This window comes from Rhinoderma darwinii, chromosome 3 (genome assembly GCF_050947455.1).
Source record: "Rhinoderma darwinii isolate aRhiDar2 chromosome 3, aRhiDar2.hap1, whole genome shotgun sequence".
Taxonomy (NCBI): Eukaryota; Metazoa; Chordata; class Amphibia; order Anura; family Rhinodermatidae; genus Rhinoderma; species Rhinoderma darwinii.
This window is the reverse complement of record NC_134689.1, coordinates 240,753,649-240,778,737: the sequence shown is the minus strand read 5'-3', so window position 1 is coordinate 240,778,737 and position 25,089 is coordinate 240,753,649. Positions and strand designations below refer to the sequence as shown.

Genomic DNA, 25,089 nt, shown 5'->3' with positions numbered 1-25,089 from the left:
ATATATATATATATATTCTGCCACAGATTTTAACATTTAAGTTGTAGAATAAGTTTTGCTACAATCATTTCCATGAGACCTCTTTAAACGAGTTTGGCGCCACAAAACTTTCCCCAAATCTCACGACTGGCACCTAGAGCTCTTACTACCTCAACACACGTGCTGACGTGTCCTTCCTACCACAGCAACCCGGAAGTACAAGCCTCCAGTAGGCGGGGATGGAGCGTCATCCTGAAACCGCTCTATAGCTACCTTTGTATTTAGCGCATGCGCGGGTCAAACGCAGGGGGCGGTTCGATAAATAGCGGCTGGACGGCGGTGACTCTCTCTCTCAGTCAGTCAGTGTGTGAGGGAAGCAGCTGCAGCGGTTCCCGGCCCGATTCTACGTCTCCACGCTTATTGTCTTGTCATACACGTCATGGCTTCCTCCGGAGCTCAGAATGCATCGACTACTCCTTCCTTGCAGAGAGGCATTGTCAAAATGGTGAGAAAGCCAGAAGACCGACTGTGGGGTGGTCGGGGGGCTTAGTTGCTGGTCACAGGACCGTGCCTGGGCATTGACGTGGGAATGTTAAAGGTGGCAGGTTACTGACTGGCACAGGGAGCAGGCAGACTGACGATGGTGGCATTTCCGGATGCTGCTTGTACTGGCACTGTGTAAGGACAAGTTTCTTGGAGGAAGGAAAGTTGTGTAGAGTTAATCCGGGGTGGCAGCTCAGTGTCCAGCCAGTGAGTGACATGAAACTACCAGGGTACAAAGGACAAGGCTTGTTACCAGCTGGAGGCTGAGCTGCTCCCTGACCCGGTGTAACACAAGCAGACTGTGGCTCTCCAGCTGTTGTGGAACTACAAGTGCCAGCATGCTGTGAACCCTCTAACTGCTAGTTTCTAGGACAGCTGACACGTTCAGTGTAGCACATTATCCTTCCCATACAGACTGAGGGCTTTTGCTTTTGCCTCAATAGCTTTGATCTTATCTTCTAAATACAAGACAAAAATGGAGCAGTTACCCTTCACCACCAATCCGGTTCTATCATTTTTCAGAGGCCCTTGGAAAATGCAAGTAGTGACCCAATGGGTTGGCATTGCCAACTACTCCACTTTTACTTTGCACAAGTTTTGCTGTTTTCCAGTGTGTATTCTCCGTTACTAATGGCGCAGTGTTCCTAGCCGTTTACATGAGATGCTCTCTAAAGTATTTACATCCTGGCACTTCTATGGCTGCTCATAGGTGTAGTAATTTTGTACCCAATCAGATTCTGGCAGTGATTGATAAAGGGCATCAATAGAGAAATTCTTAAGTATGGCATTTATCCAATCGCCATAGGAAGTGAAACTTTTGTTGTTTGACTGTTGTATTCACATTGTAACACTACAAAGTAAATAGTTCACTTCTCAGGGATATTTTGAAAACACTGACCGTGACTGTCCCTACTAGTTGGACTTTGTTAGTTTGGTTCCATATTGGTAAAGTAGGGGGTGAAATCACTTCATTGTACAGAATGAAACCAATGGATAGATTGTAAGTCTTACGTGACACTGCAGGGTGGGTGCTTTTTGTAGAGGAAGTGATAAGGTTCTTGTGATCCTTGATAAACTATGTAAAAGGCGCATGCCTCGTGTACTTAAGTCAGCGTGGTCCAAAGCAGTTGATCCCCCATCTGTTAAGATTCGCAGACAGAGTATTCCTCTACTTGGAAAAACGAGTCTCGTTATCACAAAGATGGCATATGTTGAGGTTGCTAAATTAGGTTTTATTTTTTTTTAATTCAAAGTGCCGCTTGTCTTGCAAGAATGTCTGCTGTTAGGCCCCGGGGCCGGCCGCTGACTGACAGCTGCATTTCCGGGCCGTGCTCCCATACAAAGTATGGGAGCACGGCCCGCAAAATGCGAAAGATCGGACATGTTCCATAATTCCCGGAACATTTCCACGGCACTGACACCCTTCCATAGTGCTACGGAAAGGTGTCAGTGTTCAATGAAAGTGAATGGCTCCGTTTTTGCGGACCGCAATTGCGATCCGCAAAAACGGAGGTTTTTTGCTGTCGTGTGCATGGGGCCTTAGGCATCGTGCACACCTGTATTCTGGTCAGTATTTTGCTTCAGTATTTGGAAGCCAAAACCAGTAGTGGAACATAAACAGAGAACCTATAATGGGAAGATCTGCACCTCTTCCATGTTTTTGACCCACTCCTGGTTTTGGCTTCAAAATTCTAATGTGTGCATGAGGCCTCATGCACATGACCGTGTGGCGGCTGGGTCACGTCTGATTTGTGGAAGGATAGGACACGTCCTATCTTTCCACGTATCGGAAAGTCGGGTCTCTTTTCACGGACCTGATTTGCCTGCTAAAGTGAATGGGTCTGTGTGAACGACTGTGTGCAACAGGCAGTCTTGTTTTAGGTAGCTTTATAAACCGAAATACTCTGATATTTTTATTATTTTTTTTGTATTTAATGGTGTCCACTGCAGCCTGAAGTAGATGACAAGTGTAGGTACTGTTCAGTCATCAAGGTTCTGTAAGCTGGAATGTACTATAGTAATGGCTCTTGTCTGTTCTCCCCCTCATGTATAAAGCTGTAAAGGTCTATAGTAAAATATTCAGTACACTTATATTCGATGAGTTTTGTCTGGAAAAGCAATGAGATGGCAGCAGAAATTAGTTATTTTTTTTTTTTCCAATGTTTCTTGGGGAGAGTGCATTAAAGAGGCTCTGTTACCACATTCTGAATGAGATCGGCGCTGTAATGTAGGTAACAGCGGTGTTTTGTTTTTTTTTGTTTTAGGAAAACTATCTATTTTCACAAAGTTGAGTGATTTTAGCTTTATGCTAATAACTTTCTTAATGCTCAACTGGGCGTCTTTTTACTTTTGCCCAAGTGGGCGTTATGGAGTGAAGTGTATGACGCTGACCAGTCAGCGTCATACACGTGTCTCCATTTATTTACTCTGCACATAGTGATCCTGCGTTGTTCACTATGTGCTGTCACTTACACCCACATAAACATTGCTGAAGTGTCTTGAGAGTGAATAGACATCACTTCCAGCCAGTGAGATCACGCTGTAAATGACAGCACAACATGATCTCGCTGTGCTGTAAGTCCCACCCGAAGTGTCGGGATTGTGAATAGACATCGCGTCCTGGCTGGTGGTATGGTCTAGTCACTGTCAAGACACTTCAGTAATGTTTGTGGGTGTAAGTGACAACACACGCTGTGCTGATTACATGAATGGAGAGAAGTGAATGATGCTGATTGGTCAGCGTCATACACTTCTCTCCACAACGCCCACTTGGCCAGTAGTAAAAACACGGCCAGTTGGGCATTAAGAAGAATACATTAGCATAAAGCTAAAATCCCTCATAACTTGGTAAAAATAGATAGTTTTTCTAAATAAAAAACACAGCTGTAATCTACATTACAGCGCCGATCACATTATGTAGGAGACAGGGAATTTATAATCTGGTGACAGAGCCTCTTTAAAGAGGCTCTGTCACCAGATTTTGCAACCCCTATCTGCTATTGCAGCAGATAGGCGCTGCAATGTAGATTACAGTAACGTTTTTATTTTTTAAGAACGAGCATTTTTGGCCAAGTTATGACCATTTTTGTAGTCATGCAAATGAGGCTTGCAAAAGTTCAAGTAAGTGATGTGCGTACATCGGGGCGTTTTTAATACTTTTACTAGCTGGGCGCTCTGAAGAGAAGTATCATCCACTTCTCTTCAGAACGCCCAGCTTCTGACAGTGCAGATCTGTGACGTCACTCACAGGTCCTGCATCGTGTCGGCCACATCGGCACCAGAGGCTACAGTTGATTCTGCAGCAGCATCAGCGTTTGCAGGTAAGTCGATCTTACCTGCAAACGCTGATGCTGCTGCAGAATCAACTGTAGCCTCTGGTGCCGATGTGGCCGACACGATGCAGGACCTGTGAGTGACGTCACAGCGTGATCTGGCAGAAGCTGGGCGTTCTGAAGAGAAGTGGATGATACTTCTCATCAGAACGCCCAGCTAGTAAAAGTATTAAAAACGCCCCGATGTACGCACATAATACACACCCACTTGGACTTTTGCAAGCCTCATTTGCATAACTACAAAAATGGTCATAACTTGGCCAAAAATGCTCGTTTTTTAAAAATAAAAACGTTACTGTAATCTACATTGCAGCGCCTATCTGCTGCAATATCAGATAGGGGCTGCAAAATCTGGTGACAGAGCCTCTAAGTTTGATACTTCTAAGGAAGTTATTTGTACCGGATGATCATAATGGTGGTGATAGAATTCTCACAAATAAGCTAAAATTCTCTTCTGTACTGTTACAGTTGCATACACTTTTAATTTTTCTTTAAACCCTCTTTCGCAACAGTTTCTGGTTGGTTAGACTGACTTTACAATGGGATTATGACAGGAAAACCAGGGAATTTTGCCTCCATGATCACCCTGTCAACTAAAAATTCTCTAGTTGAAATAATCCCTAGACATGCTGTGGATATATGGAATACAGTAACAGCCATGTAGATGAGATTTAACCTCTGCATTTAAATCTCTACATGCTGTGGTATTTTTGCAGAGATTGACCAGCGGTGCAGTCTTTAAAGTCTACAGCTTGCCAATTTTTCGTGACTATTTCCCACGAGATTAAACTCCTTTCAGTGAAAGTGGTAACATCTAACAAATTCCACACCCAAATCAGCGTGTTACCCAGGTGAGTTTGCAGTCGCTATTTCCACCCCATGTGTATCTACCCTCAAAGGGGATTTCTGGGACATTTTAAGGCAGACTGAAGGCAGTAAGTGAAGTAACATAACCAGTAATACTCAGCTGGTAAATTCTCCATTGCTTCTGCTCAGCCGCTCCAGTGGTCTCCAGTCTTTTGCTTTAACAGGCAGTGATGATGTCCCATTCCATCCATGTGACACTTGCAGCCAATGACTGGTCTCAGCAGTGATGCTATAAAGTGGTCAATAGATGGACCGCTGATCAAGGTTTGGACAATCAACCTGTTTTTAGTTCCAGCTGCGTTTCTCCTGAAGGAGTTATTTTCCATACTTTGACAATGAACGGTGTATTTTTTTTGCTGGACCTCAGCAAAGACAATCTGTACTTTAAAGGGGTTGTCCCACAAAACACATGTATCCCCTATGCAGGATAGGGGATACATGTGTGATCGCTGGGACCCCCAGCAATGAGAACAGGGGACCTGAATTCCCCTGAAGTGCTACATGTGAATGGAGCGCTTGTGCACATGCCTGACCAGTGCTCAGTTTGCTTCTATGGGGTATCTGGGACTGCTGTCTCTGGTAGGTTCATAGAAACAAATGGAGCGCTGGTTAGGCAAGCGCTCCTTTCTCATGGAGCACTTCGGGGGACTTCCAGTCCCCTGTTCTCCTCTGAGTTGGGGGGCCCCCAGCGATCACACATGTATCCTATGGATTAGCTTGAATAGGTGAAACCATGTGCTTCACCTGTACTATCTTCACAAGCAAAAATCTTTACAAAGCCCCTGTAATTTGTAGTGAAAGCCGGTGCGCTTTTTCTGCATGGGTCTTGGCTGCGCTGCACACTAGCGCTACGTGTATGGGTAGCCTTATTGCTCTAAAATAGTTGATGGCTCTTATGCCCTGAAGTGTTGGTATTCACATAATGGGGTACGTGCTATTTATAATGACCACCTATAGTTTGTCAAACAAGGCAGTTGTCAGTGAGTGATATTAAAAGAACATACTAGGCGGAAAATTTTTTTGCAGTATACCTCTTAGCACAAAAGCGTAAAACTATTATTCCCATACAGCAAAAAAAGGTAAACTTCTACCAGCCTGACGGTTGGGACTGCAAATCTTCAAGTATGCTAGAAATTTGGATGGCAAGATCTGCAAATTGCTATTTTAAATGCAATCGCTCCACCTCACTTGACTTCAGTGATTTAAAATTTCATTGCAATACCAAGGAATTGCCATGTGTAAACCCGTGATAAAATATTATTTTTAACCTGCATTTGGAAGTACCTGTATGTCCATTACAGTGGGTGCCAGCTGTAATATAGCACCGACATCCTGCTTCAACGGATGTTGAACGCCTTCTATGCCAGTGTCAAAAGCACCCGCGGCATCAAGGTGGCTAGACAGAGGCGGCTCCCTCTGTTATCGGCCCCCTGCAATATAATTGCAGGGTGCTGATAGGTTACTATTGCAGTCAGGCCTTTCAAAGGCCCCCAGGCCTGCCACAGTGTGGATATTAGGCAGGCAGCACGGCTTAGAGGCTGTCACCAGTTTCATATTTCCCTATCTCCTACCTAATCTAATTGGTGCGGTTATAGATTACTACTTTGTTTTTTTTTTAATAAAAAAAAACCTTTTAGTGACAACGTTATGAGCATTTCAACATTTGTTAATTTTTTTTGTAAAAACCCAACTGGGTGTCTTTTTTTTTTTTTTTTAATTTTTTTTACTTTTTACTTAAATCAAGTGTGCGTTGTAAAGGAAAGTGTGATTGGCGTCATACTCTTCTCTTCATTCATGTCCAGCTTTAGTCACAGCGCCCACTTTGTTAAAGAATATGCCCAGATTAGGTAGGAGATAGGAATTATGAAACTCGTGACAGCGCCTCTAAGATTGCTGTTCAGTTTGTTACATATAGGCAATATTCCTCTGGTATGTGAAGTATGCCAAAGCGTTCTATTAGCAATCAAAGAACTGCAATCTGGAGTCATGGCCGGCCTTAGGTACGTGCGACCATTGCGCTCGCATAGTGCGCTGCACGCCGCACTGTAAGGGGGGTGCCACCGGGAGTACATGACCCGTGCCATGGCCAGTACTCGGACACCAGCGGGTCAGGTGCCACTCACTTACTGCACCGACCTCATACTGGCTGCCCCGCGCCCCGACCACCGCTCACCCTGTCCTGCGTCCTGAATGACGAGACAGGCGTGATGACATCATTCAGGACGCAAGACAGGGAGGAGACACTGCACTTCCAGGGCTGGTCGAGTCACCGAGGGAACGTTTTCTGCAGGGCGCCTCCAGCAGGAAGCGTTTGCTGGAAGCCCTCAGGTAAGTCACTGACAATGTGGGAACTGATGGGGTTCTAAAAAGGGCAATAATGGCAAATAGACAGAGGATTCAGTGCCCCCTTGATGCCCATTTGCCATTTTGTTGCCCCATTATTATTCTTCTGTGACAAAAGATGCTACAGGGGCAGCAAATGGCCATCAAGGGGCCACCAAACAGAAGGACGTTAAAGGAGCAATAGGTGGCAAATGGGCACCATGGTGGCACAGACACTAAAGTGTTAATAAATGTCAAATGGGCACAGAATTCAGTGCCTTCATAGTGCACATTTACAATTTGTTGGCCTTTTAAGCCCTGTTCAGATTACGTGAAAAGCTATGTACACCTTTGAAATATATATATTTTTCGATAAAAATCACTGTTTGCATCTTTGTAATTACATTTAAGGCTTCGTTCACATCTGCGTCAGGCGTTCCATCTGAGATTTCCGTTAGAACAGAGCCCTGACTGAAACAAACGGAAACCATAGGTTTCTGTTTGCCTCACCATTGATTTCAATGGTTACGGATCCGGTGCAAATGGTTTGCGTTTGTCTCAGTTGTGCAAGGGTTCCGTACATTATTGATTCAGTCAGGTTTCCGTTCTGACGGAAAGCTCAGATGGATTGCCTGAACAGATCCCTGACGCACATGTGAACAGAGCCTTATTAAACTATTTCTACTTTTTGAGATACAGCTGTTTTGTATTCTGTATACTGAGCAGCTGAGACCTGAGTCCGTCAGGTCAGTGGGACTGACGGGTTCAGTGTCAGCGGGTCCTGCGTGTTGACGGTTCATAACTTAGATGTGATCGATAACAGGTGGATCTGCCTGATTCAGGGCTCAGCGCTAGAACGGGTGCTCTGTGTTTTTTAAGGTTTACATTTTTATTAACTTTTCAAAATTACAGGAAAGGAAAAACAAAAAAAGATATCAGACTTTATGAACCATAAGATCCATGCAAGAAAGATACAGCTGCTTTGTATACAGAATACAAAGCAGCTGTGTCTCCAAGTAAAAATTGTTTTTAATAAAGTATTTATTTAGAAAGTTGCACAAAACACGCTGATTATTAAAAAAAAAAAAAAAATATTTCAAAGGTGGGCATAGCCTTTTAAAGTGGTCGTCTGGAATACAAATTAAACATTTTGTTGAAGCAGCAGGTGGAGTTAAAATAAAAAAAATTAACTTATACTTCTCCTCCCAGACGTTTCTGCGCTGGGTGCTCCTGTCAGATCTGAGCTCTGTTTGTATATAGCGGTGACATGTTGACCGTACACCATCGCTGCAGCCTATTAATAGCCTCAGCGGCGATCAGCTGAGACCAGTAATTAGCTGCGGTTGTGATGTACTGTCGACGTGATGTCACCGCTGCAGTCACTCTGTGTACACACAGAACAGAGATGACAGAAGTCCCCAGCGCAGGAACGTCTGGGAGGAGAGCGGTAAGTATCAGGGCCGGCTCCATGTTTATGTGGGCCTTTGGACGACACAAGACGAAGTAGGCCCCTTTGTGGTGGAACTCACGGGGGCAGTAAAATGGCAGAAAATGTTACTTTGTGCCCCCATATGGAAGTTAGGCCCTCAGTTTGTACCCCCATATGTTTAGCACCCTCTGTAGATAGTGCCACACAGCCCCCCCCACCTCCCCGGTAGTTGCACCTTTTGGGGTTCCCTCTAGGAGTGGAATCCCCAGCCAAAGCATTGCCGACACTTTGGGTGGGGATTCCGCTTCAGGAGCATATATGGACAGTGTTTTCCGAGGCTGCCCCAGAGCCATAGTCCTGAGCAGAGCACTGCTAGCACTCTGCCCCGGGACTCCTGCTCTGCTCCTGACATCATTGTCCATATATGGACAGTAATGCCATGACGATGGCAGCGTTATCACCCGGTGGCCGAGTGAGCCCCCCCCCCAAGGGTAGTGGGCACCGTCACTCGCCTGGGTTCGCCGGGTGCTGACGCCGGCCCTGCTAAGTATGGGCTATTTATTTATTTATTTATTTAAAGCCCTTCTCTCCTGCTGCAACAAAGTTTTTAAGCCCGGACAATCCCTTTAACCTCTTAACACTATCCGTGTATGTATGGTGGATGTGCATTCCAAAAATATTGCTACTGTGTGCTATCTATGGTTACGTAGGACTGCAGGTAACCTCTACATTATCTGTACTCCGAGAGTTATCGTGTGTGTCAATCTGCGGGCAGCATGTTATGGTAAAAGGAGTCTGTGAGCAGGTTGATGTATATTTTTGTAGCAAAACATTCAGTGTAACTTGTGATTTATTCATTTAATCCTCTACACATTCTGGCCTTAGGAGTCCAGTGGGTGGTCATCTGCAGTTAATGTTAGCCTGTCCTGTATGAGTGTGATCCAACGATCGCTGGTACAAGTTCCCTAGGGGTACTAAGAAAAAAAGTAAGAAAAAAAACGAACTGATTTTTAATTAAAGTACAAAAAAAAAAAAAGTTTAAAAAAAAAAACATGCTCCCCCTAAAGCATTGTGTGAAATCAAAAAACAATAAAACATACGCATAACGTGTGCGTGCGTGTGTTCCATGATCCTGAGAATGAAGAGGCCATAGCGCAGCGTACACCGTCCGATATAATATTAAAGCATAAATAGGTTTCTATTTGAGGCATACGTAGGTACAGTACTGGGCTTGCGTACATCTCGGGATCGGCTGTTTCAAGGGGCTGCGACGCTCTAACATTCACTTGAATAAGAAAACACTAATACCTTGTGAGTACGGCCAGCCTGAAACCACCGTTAAACAATGAATAGGCTGCAGTGCTTGCCGGAACACTTATCGGCGTGGGTGCTGAGAATCGGACCCTCACCAATATAATATTAATGGCTTACCCTAAGGCCTTATTCACACAAGCGCATTTCACGTCTGTATTATGAGTGTTAAAACAACGGACGTCACATTGACCTATGCAATTCAATGGGTACATTCAGTGTTTTTCACGCAGCGTGTCTCCCCTGCGGGAAACTCGCTTCATGTCCTATTGTGGCTTCAATGGGTGCGTGAAAATCAGACCGCACACGGATGCACATCCGTGTGCTGTCCATGATTCACGCAACCATTGCTAAAGAAATGATGCGAAAAAGAAAAGCGCATCCTTCAGTTTTTGCTGACTTATAAAGCACGTGACATACGGACGAGTAAAGAATGCACCGTACACGGATGTCACGCGGAACTGCAACGTGTGCAAAACTGACACGCTCGTGGAAAGAAGGCCTAATGATGGACTATCTGTTTTGAAATTCTGGATAACTCCTTTAATGTTTCTGCTAAGGCCTCATGCACACGACTGTAGCCATGTGCACGGCTGTGATTTTCAGGTTGGCCGGCCGCGGAGTGACACCTTCGAGCTGCCTGCAAAGAGTTGGCCATGCACATGGACGCGTGCATTATTTCTTATGTGCCGGGACCGCAGAACACTGCTGTAATAAGACATGTCTGTTCTTTCTGCTGTCCAGGCTCCTGGGCCATGCACGGACCATGGAAACCACGGTTGTGTGAATGGGCCCATAGGAATGAATGGGGCTGCAATTCTCCCGTGGATTTTCTGGGGAATTGCGGCCGCAACAGCACGTTCGTGTGCATGGGGCCTTGAAAACTCTCTAACATTATGAACTAGCTGGGTTAATTTTTTTTTTTAGTAATTTGGTTTATTAAAAAAATGTTAAGACATTCAAGAGACTAATTTTATTTATTTTACAGGTCCTGTCAGGATGTGCCATTACAGTAAGAGGCCAACCACGTGGAGGTCCACCCCCAGAGCGTAACATCTACCTAAGTAACATCCGTGCTGGAGCTCTTGCACGCAGAGCAGTGGCTTCTCAACCAGATTCAAAGGATGTCCCTGATGAGGTGGGCTTGGCTTATAGTTTATGAATGGCTTGACGTTTTCTACGATATTGCTATTTGGTTTAGAGAATTTGGCCTTCCTTTCTTTTTAACCCCTTGATGACTGATTGTATATAAAAGATGGCACAATGATCTTGTGAGTGGGTACTCCAATTGTACCCATTACATGAGATCCGTGGCAGGAGCGCAGTTGTTACACACAGCCCTGCTATTTTTAAAAAATTAGTCCATATATTTATCCCCAAAAGCCGTATCCATAAAAACTACAACCATTAAAAGTGTCACATGATCGCTCAGACACCATTTTCTCTGCTTCTCTTTATTAAAAAATTGAAATCGCCTAGCAACGCTCCTGTAATTACGGGTGCACACACGTAGCCACCCGTAATTACAGGAGCCCCATAGACTTCTATGGGCCTGCCCATGCCGTGATTCCGGCCTGGAATAGGACATGTTTTATATCTTTCAATGGCCCGCGCACCTTCCCGTACACAAACGGGAAGGCACCCATGGCTAATAGAAGTCGATGGGCCAGTAATTAGAGGCGTTTTTACGGTCGTGTGCATGGGGCCTTAACAGCAGACAAAAAAATCAATTAATAAATGTGTACCCCACAATGGTGCCATTGAATAATACAACGGGATATTAATTGGTGTCATGGTTCGGCTTCAACTGCAAAGGGGAGACATTTCCTCAACCTGTTGCAGGAAAATTTTATGGGCCAGTTTGTGGAAGACCCGACTAGAGGTGAAGCTCTGTTGGATCTGGTCATTTCTAATAATGCAGATCTTGTTGGGAATGTCAATGTTAGTGAAAACCTCGGTAACAGTGATCATAATATAGTTACATTTTACCTATACTGTAAAAAACAAACGCAGGATGGGAGGGCAAAAACATTTAATTTTAAGAAAGCCTATTTCCCCAGGATGAGGGCTGCAATTCAGGACATGGACTGGGAAGAACTAATGTCAAATAATGGAACAAATGATAAATGGGAGATTTTCACATCTACTTTGAGTTATTTTAGTGCAAAATTTATTCCTATAGGTAACAAGTATAAACGACTCAAATTAAAACCCACATGGCTTACACCTTCTGTGAAAGGGGCAATACACGACAAAAAAAGGGCATTTAAAAAATACAAATCTGAGGGTACAGCTGTAGCCTTTGTAAAATATAAAGAGCTTAATAAAATCTGTAAAAATGTAATAAAATTAGCAAAAATACAAAATGAAAGGCAGGTGGCCAAGGATAGTAAAACAAATCCCAAAAAATTCTTCAAGTATATAAATGCTAAAAAGTCAAGGTCTGAACATGTAGGACCCCTAGATAATGGTAATGGGGAGTTGATCACAGGGGATCAAGAGAAGGCAGAGTTACTAAATGGGTTCTTTAGCTCTGTATATACAACAGAAGAAAGAGCAGCTGATGTAGCCGGTGCCAGTGCTGTTAATATATCAGTTGATATACTGAATTGGATGAATGTAGATATGGTCCAAGCTAAATAAAATAAATGTGCACAAGGCCCTGGGACCAGATGGGTTACACCCTAGAATTCTTAAAGAGCTTAGTTCAGTTATTTCTGTCCCCCTTTTCATAATATTCGGAGAATCTCTAGTGACTGGTATAGTGCCAAGGGACTGGCGCAGCGCAAATGTGGTGCCTATTTTCAATAAGGGCTCTAGGTCTTCCCCGGGTAATTATAGACCAGTAAGCTTAACATCCATCGTGGGGAAAATGTTTGAGGGGCTATTGAGGGACTATATACAGGATTATGTGACAATAAATAGCATAAGTGACAGCCAGCACGGTTTTACTAAGGTCAGAAGTTGTCAAACTAACCTAATCTGTTTGTATGAAGAGGTGAGCAGAAGCCTAGACAGAGGGGCCGCTGTGGATTTAGTGTTTTTGGACTTTGCAAAGGCATTTGACACTGTCCCCCATAGACGCCTAATGGGTAAATTAAGGACTATAGGTTTAGAAAATATAGTTTGTAATTGGATTGAGAATTGGCCCAAGGACCGTATCCAGAGAGTTGTGGTCAATGATTCCTTCTCTGAATGGTCACCGGTTATAAGTGGTGTACCCCAGGGTTCAGTGCTGGGACCACTATTATTCAACTTATTTATTAATGATATAGAGGATGGGATTAATAGCACTATTTCTATTTTTGCAGATGACACCAAGGTATGTAATATAGTTCAGACTATGGAAGATGTTCATGAATTGCAAGCAGATTTAAACAAACTAAGTATTTGGGCGTCCACTTGGCAGATGAAGTTTAATGTAGATAAATGTAAAGTTATGCATCTGGGTACCAACAACCTGCATGCATCATATGTCCTAGGGGGAGCTACACTAGCGGATTCACTTGTTGAGAAGGATCTGGGTTTACTTGTAAATCATAAACTCAATAACAGCATGCAGTGTCAATCAGCTGCTTCGAAGGCCAGCAAGATATTGTCGTGTATTAAAAGAGGCATGGACTTGCGGGACAGGGATGTAATATTACCACTTTACAAAGCATTAGTGAGGCCTCATCTATAATATGCAGTTCAGTTCTGGGCTCCAGTTCATATAAAGGATGCCCTGGAGTTGGAAAAAATACAAAGAGCAACGAAGCTAATTAGGGGCATGGAGAATTTAAGTTATGAGCAAAGATTGAAAGAATTAAACCTATTTAGCCTTGAAAAAAGACGACTAAGGGGGGACATGATTAACTTATATAAATTTATTAATGGCACAAACAAAAAATATGGTGAAATCCTGTTCCTTGTAAAACCCCCTCAAAAAACAAGGGGGCACTCCCTCCGTCTGGAGAAAAAAAGGTTCAAGCTGCAGAGGCGACAAGGCTTCTTTACCGTGAGAACTGTGAATCTATGGAATAGCCTACCGCAGGAGCTGGTCACAGCAGGGACAGTAGATGGCTTTACAAAAGGCTTAGATAATTTCCTAGAACAAAAAAATATTAGCTCCTATGTGTAGAAATTTTTCCTTCCCTTTTCCCGTCCCTTGGTTGAACTTGATGGACATGTGTCTTTTTTCAGCCGTACTAACTATGTAACTATGTAACTTGTCCCACGAAAAACAAGCACTCCTACAGTTACAACAATGGAAAAATAAGTTCTAACTAGGTTTGAGGCCTGGATGGGGCAGGGAAGGGTGTCAGACTATACATAATGGGCGCACGCCCGCTGTCTCAGACAAGATTTCGGGACTGGCCAGTATTCGGCGGTGGGCAGGCATAAGTGGAATGAACGGGGCTGGCGGATTATTACCATAAAAGGCGCTAAATGTTTGCAGACCGTTATTTACGGTCAGAGGAGGAGTTTAGGAGAGGGGATAACGGCAATGAACTCTAGAATTCAGTAGGTGGAATGCTGGTGACCAGTTTGATTTAAGGCTCAAAGGCCAGTCCTTATGGGGTTAAATGTGAATTAGTTTTAAATTTAATATTGAATTTCTTAAAGAGGTTATATCACCAGGAGATAGTCACTGTTTTTAATTGTTAAAGCGTTAGCCCCCATAAATATTATTTTCTTACTATAACTAATAAGGGGAGCATGCCTATTATGCAAAATAGTGACTCCTCGTGTCCGTGTGAGCAGCCTCTGCCTGCTAGTCACCATGCCCAGCACCGCTGATGTCACATTCCCGCAATCCCCTGCAGCATAGACTAAAGCACATGGTTGTAAAATAAGCATTCTCATTTTTTTTGTCACTCTTTAAAGAAAACCTATAACCAGGAGATTTTTATTTTTATTAAACGTGTTTTCCTGTGCGATAAATTTTATGGTCTATCCTCAGGATAAACCATATATATCCGATTGTCGGTCCGACTCACGGGACCCCTGCTGATCAGCTGTTTTACCTTTTCACCTATGACCGCACCTCTGAAGGGACATCCCATTCGCTGGACAGGAAGCCTGAGGATATTTTAAGAAAAGACACCCATCTCCACACACCCAGTCAAGTTTTCTGTCTGCCGTATGGGATTGTCATGTTGGGGGGGAAAAAAAGCACTTCTCCCTGTGTTGCAGACCCCCTAGCTGGTTCTTGCGTTTTCTCCCTAGGGGTACTCTTAAGGTTGCTCCCTCCAGGGGAGACTTACACCTTCCAGTCTGGGGACGGTTACTCTCTTCTCACGGTCCATCGCTTTCCTCCCCTGGAGATGGTTTTAGGTCCAATGAGGTGAGACCGTCCTCTGGCAGTAGAGCAGTGCTTCTGGGGGTCATACTTGGTTCCCTGGTGAGACAGGTACGCATGCCCGCATTAGCAGCTTCTGATGTACTCAGTGCAAAGCTTCTTCCGGTCACGGTGGCGCATCACTTTCAGCAGTATGACACTTCCTACGTTCCAGGTAGCGGTGGGTCCAGCGACTCCCACCCCCCCCCCCCAACTGGGAGGGGTTCCAGGCACCTGGAGCAGAGGGGCTCCCCAGCCAATCCAAGGCCTATTTAGGCCTGAGCGATACTGGGCCTCACTCTCCAGCATCTCCGCCCATAATGGAAACACTAGGAGAGGCAGCAGGACACGCTGACCTCTCGGATGCCACAAGATCCTCCAGTCCGGTACTTGAGGAGAAGGCAGGACTTATATTGGCTAAGAAAAAAACAAAAACCTCTTTGTTAACACTGTCCTCTTCTTTGTACATATGTTTAGGCCAGGGAAGATCCTAGAAAGAAACAGGATGAGACCCGTAACAAAGATTGTGCAGTTTGTAATAAAAAAAACAAACTTGCAGCCTCTTATAATAAAAGACTTTGCCAGAATTGGTAGGATAAAATCATTACTGAAGAATCTACAAATCTGGCATTAAAGGGAATGTGTTGCCAGAAAAACATGTTTTTTTTTTAAAAATTAAACATTTAGTGTGTGGGTGATTAAACATTGTTCAAATTTTTTTTATTTTTTTTCGCGAGTCAGGAAATATTATAAATTTTTTCTAATTTATAATACTACCCATTTTTGGTCACTAGATGGAGCTAGTTCCCAAAATTGCAGCATTGCAACATTGGGTTAAAAGCCCTCGCTCTAGTGAGCTCTCAGCATCCCCCCCTCCTTTATCCTGGCTAGTGCCGGGATAAATGAGGGGTTTGAAAGGTTTAACCTCCTACACTGTGTCGCCATTTTTTGAGGTAACCCACAGTGTAGTAGGTTTACATACAGTAGTAAACACACACAAACTCTAACATACATTGAAATCTCTTACCTGCTCCTGCCGCCGCGGCTCCCTCCGGCCCGTCCGCTCCGTTTGCTGCCGCTGTTCCATGTGCACAAGTCCGGAAGCCGCGACCGGAAGTAGTAATATTACTGTCCGGCCGCGACTTCCGGTCCACAGGAAAATGGCGCCGGACGGCGCCAATTTCGAATAGGATTGTGTGGGAGCGGCGCATGCGCAGTTCCCACACAGACGCCGTACACGGCAGTCAATGGGACGGGAGCCGTTCGCAGTCCCTATGGGACTGTGGCTGCCGTATTCCATGTGTGTGTCGTTAATCGACACACAGAAATGGAACAAAAAATGGCAGCCCCCATAGGGAAGAAAAAGTGTAAAAATAAGAAACAGTAAAACACAAACACACAAATGAATATAAACGTTTTTATTAAAGCACTAACATCTTTAACATATAAAAAAATTATTTGTGATGACACTGTTCCTTTAAAGATAGTGAGGGCAGAAGTTAGGAACTCCCTAAAGAAAAAGGATCTACCATCCACCTCTTCCTGTCGGGTAGATTTATCGGATTCCTCTGCTAAAGAGTATTTTCAGCGAGAGGAAGGAGAGCGGAGCTCTTCAGATAATACCTTGGGTGAGGGGGGTGGGGGGTTAAGTTCTTCGCAGAAGATGTAGAACAGCTCCTAAAACCTAAGTGCAACTATGAATATTGATGACCCCCAAAGAGCCTCGTTCTGTCCAGGACATAATGTTTGAAGGCTCAGGGCCTAGAAACCTGAACTTTTACCATTTGTAAAAATTTATTAAGTCATCAAAAGGGAATGGAAAAATCCAGATAGAAAAGTTGGTATTCCCAAACTTCTTAAAAGGAAATGTCCCTTTTGAAGGGACTGCAGGGTCTGGGATAACACAACTGGACTTGACACCCCAGTGGCAAAAATAGAGGAAAAATGCTCTTCCCTCTGAGGATCCAGGCTCTTGATCCGATCCCATGGATAGGAAAGCTGATTACTACCTCAAGAGAACCTGGGAAGCTTCTACAGGGGCTTTTAAACCAGGTATTGCAGCCACTTGTGTGGCTAGGTCTCTAAAAATATGGCTAGCACAATTAGAGCTTTGCATTAGGGACCAGACTTCTAGGGAGCAGATCCCCTCCTCCCTTCCAGTGCTATCTAAGGCAGCAGATTTTCTGGCCAACGCCTCGGTAGATTCTGTGCACCGATCGGCCCGATCAGCTGCCCTCTCAAACTCCGCTAGAAGGGCTATCCGGCTAAAAACCTGGAAGGGGCTGCTCAGTCAAAAGGAAAGCTATGTGCAATTCCTTGCTCTGGAGATTATCTGTTTGAGCCCCCGGTAGATGACCTATTAGAAAAAGCGTCTGATAGAAAAAGGGGTTCCCTACACAAGGAAAGCGAATGGACTCCTTTTGTCCCAAAAGGTGTAATAAAACACAACCCTAGGGGACAGGAGTTTAAAACCCCAAAGCTTCCTAGGAAGAACAAGGGTTTCCTTTCCAAGCCTCAAAACGAACCCAAAAACCAAGACCACCAACAATGATACCAGAAGGTCCATGGTGGGGGTAGTCCATCCCAGCTTTTAAAAAAACTGGGGAAAAAATTAAACAAACGGTGGATCCTAGGAATTATAAAAATCGGGTATGTTCTAGAATTCAAATACCCCCCCCCCCCGACAGATTATTTTCCCCAAAGACCCTAAAAAAATTCAGAAAAACAGAAGGCATTAGTCAGAAATTCTGTTGCTTATAAAAATAAAGGGGTTCTAATTAAAGTCCCAAGTGCATAAACAGGCCAAGGCTTTTATTCGTGGGTCATAATAAATCTAAAAAGTTAATTCTTATTTGATCCACAAAAAATTTCCTGTGGAGAGCATTCCATAAATCATCTCCAGAGACTGATGGCATCTTTCACAATTAATAGCGGAAGTTACATCAGGACAAGGGACATCCTTCTGATTCCCTACCTGGACGATTTTCTAATAGTGGCAGAAATAACTCCGACCCTGATTCAACAGATAAAAATAATTTTGTTAGATGCTAACCAACTTGGGGTGGAGCGTAAATCTGAAAAAAAATTCTAATTTGATTCCCTCAAACAGATGTCTTTCTGGGGACTCCTCCAGGCAGATGAATTTTCTTCCAGAAGAGATCAATCCCTTGATGGACTGTATCAGAGCTCTATTTTTCCGATGACGTCATGCATTCCAGCAGTATTATGGGCTCCGTTCAGAACCAGGGCTCTACAATGGGACATTCTAGATCAGTGAGACAAGAGCAGTCTCCCTAGATCAAGCCCTCCACATTTCATCCACAGCCAGGCTTTCTCTCAGAAGGTGGTTGTACAGGGAGAACCTCAAGAGGGGCATTTCATGGATAACCCCCTACTCAATAGAACTACAGATGCGAGTCCTTGGGGTTGCAGCTCAGTCATCATTTTAAGGAGAATGTCCTCGGACCAGCTGTGGACTCTCCCGACCATACCAGATCTCCTATACCAGGGCCCAGTAATGCACCCCGAAATTCAAAAGCTTTATCGAACAGCCTTGAGACTGGAAGGGTAATCCTTAGGCCTCATTTACACGAGCATGTGCATTTTGTGCACGCAAAAAACGTTGGCGTTTTGCGTGCGCAAAAGGCACTTACCAGCTTTGTGTGTCAGCTCTGTATGATGCGCGGCTGCGTGATTTTCGCGCAGCCGCCATCATGATGACACTCCGTTTGGATGTTTGTAAACAGAAAAGCACGTGGTTCTCTTCTGTTTTCATTCATCCTTTTGACAGCTGATGTGCGAACTGCGCACAAATATAGGACATGTCGTGCGTTTCACGCAGCGGACATACGCTGCGTGAAAATCACGCACCTGTCTGCACGGCCCCATAGACTAATATAGGTGCCTGCGACGCGCGTCAAAAATCACGCGTGTCGCACGGACGTATAACACGCTCGTGTAAATGAGCCCTTAGACAGAGGGTTCTCAGAGCCAGTCTAATACTCTGCTAGCAAGCAGGAAGCTGGTTACCTCAGAAAAATATATCTAAAGAGCCTGGGATGCATTTACAAATTTTGCAGGTGTTGACCTAAATCCTCTAACCAAACCATATATCCCTTTGATATTATATATTCTCCTGGCAGGATTAAATAAAAACCTCAAGCCTAACACCTTTTTAAAGGTTCAGATATCCGCATTAAGTTCCTTTTTTTTGATTTTTAAATTGGTGGAACACCCCTGGGTTAGATATCTGGCAGCCTCTTGAAGATATACAGGTTTTTCATTCTTGCCCTGAATTTAGCACCTCTGAAATTAAATTGCAAAAAAATATTGAAAAACTACAGGGAGAAATTAAGGAGCGTAAACATCGGAAGTACATCCGTGACCGTAGGGATTTTGACTTGGGACAGGTTTATACATATAAAACAAACTCATATCCTACCTCAAAGCGTACCACGGTGTACACAGATTTCTCAGAATCGGACACTTCTGGCCCGGAGGAACCGAGACATTTTGACAATTTAAGACTGGGCACGAAACGTAAAATCAGGAACAGTAGACCTAGTCTACCTAAACGAACATTCACTACATCTAAACAAACAAGTACTAATTACCCTAACCGTGTTTTAGGATGTTCACCTACTACTTCCAGCTTTGTGTCTATGCCTTCTGCATCCTCCCTAACATCTATACCAAATACTACAAATACTCCGATCAGTCATATACAGTCACGGTTAAATCTGAGTCAGAACCCAGGGGACAATATGGCCAATTCTGTCGCTGGCCCCCGGGCTACATTTCCTTTTTTAGGCCCACCCAGCCTAAACTGGGGGACCAAACCTTAACATCAAACACTTATTTATCAAAGGACGAAGAGTTGCAGATATTCAATCTATCCTCTTGTCATCTGAATACTCATCAGTTAACTTTACTGAAAAAGGGCCTCTCCTATACCCCTACACCAGGTTTCGATGAATTCATATGGGTAAAGGACATAAACCTATTCGCAAGAAAATTGGCCTTACATAAATATTTTAAGGGCAACGTTTCAGATGTTGCTCGACAAGACCGTCTGGAGTCTAATACCCTGAGGGACTTGGAAGGCCTCCTCTATGAGAGCGAATTCGGTGTCACTGATGTTGTAGGGCCACTCTCATCACTACGTCCTAAGTCAAAACTAACCCCCCCCCCTTCTCTCAATATAGTCATATTGACACCTTTGTTAGAATGGTCTGTAATGACCTCAAGAAATTGAAGGGTGGAAGGTCTAAGATCTTTGGCAATCTTAGTGACAATGAGAAAATGGCACTGGATGATTTGTGTAAAAATGATAACTTGGTCTTGAAGCCCTCTGACAAGGGGGGCAATATAGTGGTGATGGACCGTACTGACTATGTCAGTATGGTCCATAAACTACTGGATGACACTACCACCTACGCTATTTTGGAAAGTAACCCCACGGCCACCTACTTACCTGAACTGTACAATCTCCTTAATACCGCCAAGAATGATAACCTCATCACTACTGATGAATTCAAATCCCTTTATAATTCTACTCCCACTCTAGCAACCTTTTACGCATTACCTAAAGTCCACAAAGCAGTTCTTCCCCTCCCTGGGAGACCCATTGTGTCGGGTAATGATAACTTGACCCAAGGTATTAGTCTCTATGTGAATGAGCTATTGTCACCTTTCGTTTCCTCCCTATCTTCATATCTTAAGGACACCGTCACCAGGATCCATGAGATCAATGTCACCTCCACTACAATGATAGCGAGTATAGACGTAGAGTCACTCTATTCTAATATTCAGCACGACTTGGGACTCACTGCCGTAAAATATTATTTGAGCACTAAAGGTACCCAATTCCTACAACATAACAATTTTGTGTTATCACTTTTACGTTATTTACTCACACACAACTATTTCACTTTTGATAAAGTATACTATCATCAAATTAAGGGCACGGCTATGGGCACTACTTGTTCACCCACTTATGCAAATCTTTTCTTGGGGTGGTGGGAAGACACTATGGTTTTTTCCGATCTCATTTTTTTCACTTCACATATCTCTTTTTGGGGTAGATATATAGATGACATCCTCATACTTTGGGATGGGGATGTCAAAACTTTCACTGACTTTATGTCTATACTCAATACGAATCATATAGGCATGAGGTTCACCTATGAGATACATGACCATGCCATTAACTTCCTTGACCTTAAGATCTCTTTGGATCCTGGTGGCGGTGTCCAAACTGACATATTTCGAAAGGCCACAGCTACAAATAATTATTTACATTGGGAAAGTTACCATCCCCCAGCCCTTAAAAAAGGGATACCTATAGGCCAATACCTGAGAGCGAAACGGAACTGCTCCAGTGAAGCATCATTCCAACTGGAATGTGATAAATTGTTTCATAAATTTAGAGCACGAGGATACCCGAAGAAATGTTTGCATAGGGCCTACGCAAGGGCAAGGGCTGCTCGGAGAACTGACCTGTCTAATAAGGAAACTATAGCTTCTAAGACCGGATCATCCAGTGCCATTCGTTGCATTGGCACTTTTGATGCATGTTCCCCTCAAGTTTCCCAGATCCTACGGAAGCATTGGGATATACTTATTGCTGACCCAGATTTGGAGGGGGCTATCTCTGAGAGTCCCAGTATCACCTACCGCAGGGGGAAAAATTTACGTGACCTTTTTAGTACACAGTCATTATTCAACTATAACTAGTACTCCATCTACATGGCTTACATCGTCAGTAAAGGGATTTCATCCCTGCGGTAGGTGCTCTTTCTGTTCTTATATGCCCACTGTTAAGGATTTCGTTAATCCTACCGATGGCAAAACCTATTCTGTAAAACAGTTTCTCAACTGTCAGAGCAAAGGGGTTGTCTACATTGCTAGATGCCCATGTCCCAAGCTGTACGTGGGAAAAACAGTGCAAGAACTGAGAAGACGTATATCCAGACATCTCAGTACCATCAGGCTCAAGGAGGACACCACCCTCTCGAGACATACCCATGAGCATCATGGGGGCAACTCAGGGCTGCTTAAATTCTGGGGGGTTACCCAGATTAAAATGGGCCCCAGAGCGGGTAACCTTGACCGCAGACTCCTACAGGAGGAAGCGCGGTGGATTTACCGCCTTAATACCATGTCTCCCAGGGGTCTTAACGAGGGTTTCACTTTTAGTGCCTTCCTATGAGCCTCTTTGGACCATTCTGTCATCAGTAAAATATAGTGGATACTTTATTGACACTGTTCTTTCTACTTTATACTTTGAAGTTTTCTTCCCTGCCGTATTCTTTCCAAGGTATCGAAATATTTTGGTGATTATTCTTCTGACCCCACACATTAATGTAGGGGTCTTACATATATGTTTATCCTATCTATTCTTATGACGATTACTACACAATTATGGCGACATACATAGCATTATTTCTATAGGGGACGGTACTCACTGCCCCTCTATTTATTAATGGACTCACCTCTCCTGATGTGGACCTCCTTTATCATGCCGCATTTGGTGGATCTTTTGCAGTATACTTTCTATAAGTTGATGCATTCTTGTCATCTTGGTGGCGTGGTGTTTATGGGGGGGATTTATTTTATTTTATTATTTTTTTGTTATTTATTATATGTGTCATCTTTCGATTTACGATAAAGTTGTTTTGCGCATGCGCCAACGAGCCGTGTACTTTCATGCATGCCTCATTTATCTCTGACTTGGTTTATTATATATATATATATTAAATTTAAAATTATCCGTTTATGTCAGTGCTGTAATTCCAATCATTTCTATATTTCACTTACCATTTGTTTTCTGAGTACATATAATGTCAGTTGCGCCTGCGCCGCCTCTGCCGTTAACTGATGGGAACTCGCTATTCTTTTTCTGAGTCAGTGTAAGTGAGATCTGCGCATGCGTTGTTTGGCGCCGCTATATTTGGCTTGACACACACAGACTAAGTCCGACTTTGTGCTTCCGCGCCTGCGCCCTAGCCCTCGCGCTATTGGTCAACCTCACACAGTTTCTCATTTGTTGTTTCTCCCTCTCCACGCTACGGACATGTCTCTTTTGACAGGATTGGCTGTCCTGCTGACACACCCCCACTAAACGTCAGCCACTGGCCCATATCAGGAGCTTCCGTCTCGCCGCGTCGCCATTAGCCCCGTGTACCCCTGAGGACGCTACTCCGTAGCGAAACATGTCGGGGGGGCTTTCAAAATTCTTTTAATTCCTACCACTGACCGGTTTCACTTTGCTATCCATTTAGTTGACTAATATCAAGCAATCTAACTTACTCCACTCGTTAATGCGTACCTTATCGGTAGCTATCCTATGCCTGCACCACAGGCAAGATATTGTCATCCGGTCTTCTGGTAGTGAGAATTTTAAATTTGTGTGTGTGGTTGTCTTGCTATAAGTAGCTAATAAAGAAATACTTTATTTAATTTGTTGGGTAGTTGGGAAATTAGGCTGGTCGCCTGAGGGCGACACTCTCTTCTCCTGCAATTCATTAGTGTGCCTGCCAACTACCTGGGGTCTCTTTCATCCTTTTGTCTTCTAGGCTTAAACCCCAAATTAGATCCTCAGTTGCTCCATTGGACTTAAATATTGTTCTCCAGGCTACGACAAACTCATTGTTCGAACCACTAGACTGTATAACCTTAAAGATGCTGAGACTCGGGCCCTCTCTGCCCCCCCCCCCATATACCCTACTATTAGATGTTTGAGTCATCTTGAAGACCTTATGGGGTTTCCTTCCTAAGGTGGTCTCTCCTTTTCATCTAGACAAAGATTATTCTCCCCTCCTTTTTGTGATTCCCCTGAAAATCGGGGAGTAGCCGTTTAACTGCATGGACGTAAGAGGCCTAGTCCAGTAGCTAAAAATTACTAAAGATTTAAGAACCTCAGAAAACTTTATTCAGTTCCAGGGTCCTAACACAGGTTCGGCAGCCAGTAGAGCGACTATAGCTAGATTGATCACAGTACATACGTTTAACCTATGTAAATCAGAATCCCACTCCACCGGGTCTGTGTTCTCAGCCCAAGAAGTGGACAGAGGCATCCCTAGATCAGATATGCAAGGCTGCTACATGTAGCTCTCCTCACACCTTCCTCAAGCATTACCAATTACAACTGCATACAGCCTCTGTCTTGGCCTTTGGTAGAAAGGTACTACAAGCTGTGGTCCCACCCTAAATATTGGCTTGTAATGTAAAAGATTGATTACTTACCGGTAATCGTATTTTCATGAACCTATGACGGCACCCCTCTGTTACCCTCCCTATTCTTGTAGCATATATTCCTCGTAACGGTACAATGTTAACATGAATACAAAGGGATTCCTTGTAAAAGCAAAAGTCAGACACTCCAGTGTGTTTTTTTTTTTTTTTGTTTTTTTTTCTCGACTTACGTTTGTAAAGTACACATGGTAAAAGGTAGGGCAGATCATCCTCAGCCAAAATATCCTGGTCACGATTGTCATGTAACTGCACTGTGACTGGCCAATTCCTACAGCGTCTGCTGTGTGGATCGGAAGTCTTAAACTATTAATTCCTATGAGACGCTCAATGTGAGTCTCGTAGGAATTAATAGTGAAAGACATCCAGCCCACACAGCAGTTGCTGTAGGAATTGGCCGGTCACCTGACATAATTGCGGTCAAGATATTTCGGCAACAAAGCATCCGGTAAGAGAATCACCTGCCTCACATTTTACTGACTGCTACAATAAATAAAAATATCACTGGAGTGTTTCTTTAAATAAAAAAAAAATAATAAGTTATGACTCAGAATGCAATGAAAATTATTTTTATTTTTTTAAGTGAATCCCCAAAATTGGCCCCAAGAAGGGGTTAAAATTTGCTTTTGATTTGAACTCCTAACATTGGCAGATCTTCGTTGCAGATATTTGATATGCAATATGCATCCAAGTACAGCACAATACATTCTTGTAGCGTTTACAAACTCCATTCA

General features: G+C 43.7%; 1 protein-coding gene across 2 annotated transcripts in view; it reads left to right on the top strand.

The window, feature by feature from the left end:
* The first annotated feature begins 285 nt into the window (after window positions 1-285).
* SND1 (staphylococcal nuclease and tudor domain containing 1) overlaps window positions 286-25,089 on the top strand; it is a 684,058-nt gene continuing 659,254 nt past the window's right edge. For both annotated transcript variants that reach the window (XM_075857566.1, XM_075857565.1), the window contains exons 1-2: window positions 286-484; window positions 10,772-10,921. In XM_075857566.1, the coding sequence (XP_075713681.1) occupies window positions 419-484; window positions 10,772-10,921 (216 nt within the window). In that variant the 5' untranslated portion in view covers window positions 286-418. The remainder of the gene's footprint in view (window positions 485-10,771; window positions 10,922-25,089) is intronic.